The following is a 7,760-nucleotide window of genomic DNA, read 5'->3' as shown; positions in this document are numbered from 1 at the left end:
GGTCCAAAGAGCCCTGCCAATGAGGTGATGTAAAATGCCTTTAATAAAAGGCATCCTGTCTATAAGAATTAAAAACCTTTTGATTCTGAGAATCTATCAAATTCCGAATTTTTCATATGAATGCGGTTATGAATGCTATTATTACTGCAGATCAAATACCGCGCCTTTCTCTATTTTGCTTGAAATACTAATTTCCTTATTATGATGTAGATGCAGTGTGAACAACCTTTAGCTACAAGGTTTGAAATTTAATGTACCATTTATTATTTAAATATATGAGTCAATGTGGTCGAATTTCCGAGAATTTAGATATACCGACACAAATTCAAAGCAAATTCCAAAACAAACTGATTCATGGCGAAATTTCCTCTTCAGTTAAAAAACAGTTGATTGGTGCTAGCATGACGCAGATACAATTATCTCCCTGGATTAACCTTTTGATCGAATCACAACATCATACCAATCGATCACGCTCATCCGTCCAGCCAATCCACGTGCAAACATCACTGAAGCATAGACTCACGTGACTGATAAGCGGGTATATTAGCCCGCAGTGTGTGGTTTTATCCCCTGTTGGCAACTGTCGAAAGTGAGCAATACCTCAGGGTATGAAAGGTATTTATTGTAATAAAATAGCATTTTATTAGGATTAAAACGGTGCTATTTCCAAATCATAAATTCCAAAAATAAATAACCATACATATTTTTTATACGTTTGTGTAAAAATGCGTTTTGGTGTTTTATATAATTATATTTCTACCAGAATTCGTAGGAAATGATTGTTCAAGATATTTACACTATAAAACATTTCACCATGTTAAACACACGTTTAAATTTTTTACTGAATGATATTAAAAATGTGGTTAAATTATCCCTGTTATCAATATCCTAATTAAATGATTTGTTTGAAAAAGTATTCAAAAAATTTCAAAATCAATTTATTGAAAAATAACTATTGAAAATAGCAGAAAATATCTTTGTTCCAGGAAGTATATCCCATGATCATTTCTCCCGTTCTAAATTAAATCTCGGCACTCTTGCTAAGGTGGAAATAGCGCAAAAGAACATCTGATCATGGTTATACATTCCAGTCGATACAACCGTATCAGGGTAAGTTCAGTAAACACGCGAGATATCATCATACGCTTACAGCTGATCTCTACAGAGACAGGATTTTTGTCGAGTTCCAGCAGTGCGTTGAGGGCGTCTGAGCCGGGGTTGTCGCGTCGAGTTGCTCATACGAGGAAATGTGCAGGACTTCGAATCGTTCCAAGTTTATCGTTTCTCAATAGTTTTTGTGATTTGTCAACGTTGCTTCGGCCTTTCAACAGAATTAGATAAACAAATGCAGATATTTACCAACATGTTTTAATTAGTCCAGTATGGATTGGTTGCCTTAAAAGTGTTCTATGTGCGACCATGACGAACGAACGTAAACGAGTGTCGTAGCTGATAAACCGTAAAGATTTTCGATGCATTTATTCAAAAAATAAATATCAGAACTTGCACATTTACTGGCAAACGAGTCATCAAATCGAGTCAGAGTAGTAAGATTTTAAAAATACATTACGAACAACAATTTGGCTCGGGATTTGTAACCGTTTTATTTGGACGCATAATTCCAGAATGCCCCATTTGCAAGCGTGTTACGTTCTTGCAACGGGACAGATATATCGATATATAGCTTGTTTCTAAATGAAATGGATTTACAATAATTAAGTATAATATCGATTATTATAGTAAAGAAAAGTTGGTATTTATAAGAAAAATGATTCATCAAGAATACTAGGTTTTTGTTTCGAAAGTTTGTTGAGTATGTCTTATAGATATCATAGAAAGGGTGACCGTACATTTGAACCCATGTGTATATCCACGGGTTCAATCTATAGGCGGGTGCTAAAACCCATGGGTTAGGGTTAGTATGAGTTCAACTATCCGAAAAACAAAAAAAATTCCATAGGTGCAATAGCATACAGGTGCAATTGTCATGGGTTCAAATGTACGTGGGTTTAAATGTAATGGAACCCATAGAAAGCATTAGAAAGTGACGCGTAGAGATATTAATAATTCTCACGACTGTCCCTAGGGTGTAAACTAGCAGCAAATAAAGGTATATAGTCAAAATGATTGTTGTGTGTGGTATATTATAAACAGTATATCTCCTATGGCTCTATGTATGAATACTTGGTTAGAACTACTTAAAAATTTAAGACAAGCGATTATCAACTGAAAGATGTCTACGAGATTCGATATTGACATAGTTTTCTTTAGATTATAACCTCAACATATTGAGAAAATAATTTTCGCATCGCATTCGAAGATCTTTGACACAAAACCTGGAAGCTAGTTCAAGCCAAATATGTTCAATCTTGCGAAAAATGAATTAACTCATCTTCGGCTATACAATATTACTATACATTATTTACAACGTGATTTAATCCATAAATGGCCCGAAATGCATACTTCAGCATTGAGCCCAAGCCAATTTTCCCCCAAAGGTAGAAGATTCCAAGTTTGTAGAAATGTTCGCCTACTGTATTTCACTCTATCTAGATCAATGGACTTTTAGAATCTGTATTTTGTTCAATTTATATCTTTACTCTGTACATATGAATATACTTTATTAAACATGTTCACAATATTTTGTGCAGAATATTTAACGGAGAGTATCATATTGCTAAATTAGTTCTGAGAAGAAAGCGAATATAATGAAACCGCCTGTTAGCTTTAGTTTGATAATTGTTATTTGGTGTTTAGTGTTTCGTGATTCATCTTCCAGTAGATCACAAAATGAACCCGAATGTCAATACAAAGGAAATATGTGCGATGTGGACCTAATAGATTGTGAAATTGAAAAGTACTATGGAGGTGGGTATGGCGTTTTCTTTCATCAGCGTTAGAAACTACGATTAATTTGATGCATTTCAATAACAAAACATTAATATTGCATTTTTCCGAATAATTATGATTTTAATTCATTTATTCAGGTTGGTTGGCAGGATGTAAGGGCATATCGTACAAACAACTCTACAAACCAAGACAAGATGTGCAATTCTGGGTAAACACGACAATGCCTGCATTGTACGCCAAGAACCCAACATTTACCATCGTATCGTAAGTTCATGTTTGTATTCTACATGTAGTATTTACATCTGAGTAATGGTCGAATATGTAATAAGATTTGTTTTTGTATACAATTCTGTGGAATATCTTCCCTTAACAATAACTTTAACAATTTTTAATTAGAATTGGAGAAAAAAATTGGACAATAATTCGCGATTGTTGTGGAGTAAAATGGAGCGAATTTTGCACTTTGCGACCTAAAGCCGGAGACGAAATGTTCATGCTCATTATGCCACTACCTAAAGACAAGTATTGTTACTACGGAATACACGGTAATGTAAAGATTTTTATCACAAATTGCTGAACAAACGCGATTTTAATTCTAAAAGGTAACGGTCGCGCGTAACATAAAATTTGATAAAAAAATATATATTGTAAAACTGTGCATTTTTTTTTATTCATATCTAGTTTTATTCACAGAATACGAAACCGAAACAACACCGCCTAAGTGGTGTGACGATGTGGTGAAGGTAGACTGTCTTTACGAAGTAAGTGGGGAAATATTTTTCCTGAAAAAACATGAGGATGCCAGCACGGACAAGTACCAACGCCGCAAAGTACAGTAAGTGCAAACCACCCTGATGGAGCATATTTATTTGATAGAAAATAGTTAGTTAGATTCAATAAATCTCATTGTTACACAACAACATTAAACCACGCCATTAGCCCAACAATCGTATTATTTGTACGATAATTTGAATGATGTTATCACTCTTCAGACGTTACTGCTTTTTTGAAGCTGCGAAATCTTATCTTGCGTATGGTCGACACTATGAAGACAATGAGTTTGTAACTGGCATTAAAAATTTCACGTTGATTGAAACGACTGAAGAAGTTGAATGGGAAAATAATTCAATCAATTGTACAATAAATGGAAAAGTTTCTGATATCGAATCTTTGCTGCATAACAAAACTACTAAGAAAGGAAATGCTTTGTGTTGGTTCTCAAAGGTGTCTGGTGTGTGGAATCCTACTTCAACTTGCAAACTACTCACGGCGATATCTGGTATATATTGCTTTTTTCTGCGGATTGTATTATGTTGTTTATATAAACAAACGTCCAAAACTAATGATTGAAAAACACTCGTTCGGACAATCTTACAAGTGTTTATAATTTTCATCGAAGTGGATGATATTTCGAATCTTTTCACTAAGTGATACAATATTTTATTTAGATGACGAAACATCAACAACCAGACTAATTATTGTTATAGGGGTTGTTGTCGCCGTTGCCCTTCTCATATTTATCATCATTTTCTTCTGGTTATATAAAACAAAAATACAGAAATGCTTTCCTTCCTACAAGGCAACTCAACGAGAAATATCCGTGAGTACATTCGTGTCTAGATTTATTTAAAAATAAACTCCTCTTAATCACTACAGTATAGTATTTTAAGAGTAATAAGCCAAAGTAAAAACAGTATTGTGATTGAACAGCATACGGCCATGTTCTTAACGCTGATCCCCATGTGACCCATCAGCCTCGCAGATATATTCAATTTGCTTCCATTATGCGAAACTTTTTAAAAATCACTGATTTTCGTCTGCGAAGTTTAAATGCATTTATGACAATATTGTAGCGCCATTTTTATATATATTTTTAGGAAAAACAGCTGTTCAAAATTGAAGAAGAGCAGAGTTTCTTGCCAGAAAATAGAATTATACGTAACCGGAGTGGAGGAGAGCAAGCTGACCAAATTTGTTTCGCATGTAAGCTTTCAAATATTAGATGATTCCTAGATTTTTTAAATGAAATTCATACATATTTCCTGAACTATAAAATTTATGAGTACCTTAGCTATATTTCAGCTCGAATTGTGACAATTTTCATTAGCTTATTCTTTGGTTTTAAACGTTTTACTACTTTTTAGATCACCAACACGAAGAAATCTGCAAAATTACCAGCACAGAAGCAAAAACTGCGCGCCCTGTCAGTGATATTCGCAATGAAGTTGACTCTGGATTTGGCAACGACCTGGATTACATCTCGCCAACAGATTTACAAAATGGAGTCTATTCTTTTTCGAATCAAATACATAATACATCATTTGATCAGTCGAATGAGAGCACAATTGCATTAAATCATGAAACTGGAAATTATATGACTATTAATTCATTTAAAAATACATCCTCTCTGGTTGACGAAGGTGAAACTATATCCTCTTCAAATATTGGTAATTTTAATGACCAATATGATTCAGGATTCGATAATAAATTTGACCAAATATTATCAAAAGAACCTCAACACAAACTAGAGGTGAATATGAACCTGGCAAGTACTTTTTCCAATGATGAGAACTTAAGTGTGCATGACAAAGGTTTTCAAATCATACCGGCACCGGACAAAAATAAGTTCGCGAAAGACAAAGAAGCTTTTCCAATTCTGACAGATTGCGAAGAACAGTACACTACAAAAAAAGAATTTCAAAACGGAATTTCGACGAATAGACCCGAGACAGAGATTCAAATACGATCAATAACTGATGACTTTAATGTTGAAAATATTAAAACTTCCAGTTTGCCACGCCGAAGTTCCACTTCCAGCACCGACACTGATTGTGGATCAGAGAAAAGTAATAATATTTGATTTAAAAGAAAATGTTCGAGCGAAAACGACATTGTGCAATACGTGAAAACGTCACGAGCAGTTGATACTGGGTTTGAATCCGAAGATTTAGAAAATGAAATGTATGATCAACAAGATCATGAGATACACCTCATTGACGATGGTTATATGAGCAAAGAAATGAAGCCATATGAAGGAACGTCATTCCGAGCTTAGGGAGTAAAAAAATATATTTTGAAAGTTTGATACAATAATTTAGACGGTGGTTATTTGATTTCACTGGACAGAGAAAATATGTTTCATTACAAATCTAGCGGTGATAACTTTATATTCAAACCTCAATAGGTGAGGAAGGCATTCGATTATACTGGTCTACCACTTTCTTATAATCTGTAAAATGTAGACGCATATCGAAATGCAAACACGCGTATACTGACTGAATTGGTGAAAAACTACAGTGAGTAACAAACAGAAAGACTGCATTGATTTGTGCACGTACAAGCAACGCATCGGTTGTTTTTGAATCACCGCTCAAAATCACGGAAACGCGTCAATATCGTACTCTTTCTCCATTTCTGTTGATTTTATTATTCCTGACACGTTTATAAACTGCTTATAACTTAGTAAGTTTGATTGTTTTGGGGTGCGACAGTAGTGTTTGGAATGATACTCCTAATGTGACAATGACATGAAGTGCGAAATTTAAAAATATCAGTCTTCTAATTTAAATTTATTATTTAAATCTGCTTTTTGAGTTTCGTATATTTTAACCAGCAAAATTCCTCGAATATATTATGCAAATTATTTTGTCAAGACGTAACAAAATTATTCTATGTAATAGTCTTTTTTAACGTGACATCAATCAATCATACTTTTTAATTGCTTCCATTGGTTCTGTATTTAAAATTGCATAGATAGATTATCTGTAAATTTATGAGACATGATATACTATCATCATTTTGCTCTGATAAAAGCTGAGTAAATGTAGTAACTTGTACAGGTGTATCATTTTTCGTTTATACACACTTCAATGAAAGTGTCCGGTAATTTTTCTATTTCCCGTTCCAGTGGACTTTTCTCAGAATTTTATTCAGACAGTACTTTTATTACAGTACATCGCCAGTGCATCACCCGCTCAAGAAGGCAGAAACAGTTACTCTCATGTTGGTGTTATACACAGCTACCCGTCATCTAATACATTTGTGTAATGATTGATTGATAATGATTTTACTATGACATTATTGTTTGAGGTTTCCCTAATCGTATACCGAAAATATTGTTTGTTGACCTCAAGATTCAGACATTTTGTTTCTAGTCAATTTCTATGGTATTTGTACCGTTTTTTTATCAACATTTTTGTGCGTGAAAACCATTTTGTTTTGTTTATTTTACCTAAATATTTAAAAACTTTGATATTTCAGTGCATATACCAAATTTACCCATCGTGGTGACAAAGGTTCTTGCCGAATCGCTAATGTTGTTTTATATGGATGAATGATATACATCGTCGGGGACTTAGCTTATTAACTATAACGCTCAAATATTATAATAATCTTTTTACATTTAATACACTCGGATTCCACATACACTAATCACCCTGACTGATTGAGCCGTATTTCGGAATGGAAGAATGCAGTTTCTTCCTACTCTAGATTTATTTTATCCTATATGCACGTGTACTGTTGCGGGCGCTTCAAAGCAAATACCATGAAATGTAGATGTAATTCCATTAAGTTTATTTATTTTTCTGAAAACTCGAATTCGTCGACCCGAATCGCTTATTTTTGAAAACGTTACTGACAATCCTGTTTTATTCTCGTGTATATTTATTTCGCCTCGAGTTCAAAGAACGCGAACATGAGCTGGGTCTTAAATAAATAGATCGTGTAAAATTCAGGAAATACACGAATTTCACACTTTCCCAAGAAACGCCCCCGCTGTAGTGCGTCATGGGACTTACCAAATACCAAAGGATTGTTGACCCATTTAACATTGTTAGAGGAATTTTAAGGGTAATCCATTGCGAGAACATGTATCTATTAACGATAGCCCAAACTAGGTTTTACAAACC

General features: G+C 34.0%; 1 protein-coding gene across 1 annotated transcript; it reads left to right on the top strand.

Annotated features, from left to right (window-relative positions):
- The first annotated feature begins 1,815 nt into the window (after nt 1-1,815).
- LOC120334169 (uncharacterized) lies at nt 1,816-7,058 on the top strand. The gene is made up of 8 exons (XM_039401621.2): nt 1,816-2,868; nt 2,988-3,114; nt 3,247-3,395; nt 3,544-3,685; nt 3,843-4,129; nt 4,299-4,450; nt 4,728-4,833; nt 4,995-7,058. The coding sequence occupies exons 1-8, from the start codon at nt 2,709-2,711 to the stop codon at nt 5,708-5,710; spliced, it is 1,839 nt and encodes a 612-aa protein (XP_039257555.2). The 5' UTR covers nt 1,816-2,708; the 3' UTR covers nt 5,711-7,058.
- Nucleotides 7,059-7,760: the final 702 nt, after the last annotated feature.

The sequence above is a fragment of the Styela clava genome, chromosome 15 (assembly GCF_964204865.1).
Source record: "Styela clava chromosome 15, kaStyClav1.hap1.2, whole genome shotgun sequence".
NCBI lineage: Eukaryota > Metazoa > Chordata > Ascidiacea > Stolidobranchia > Styelidae > Styela > Styela clava.
Note: the sequence above shows the minus strand (reverse complement) of the source record. Positions and strands in the feature narration are given on the sequence as shown.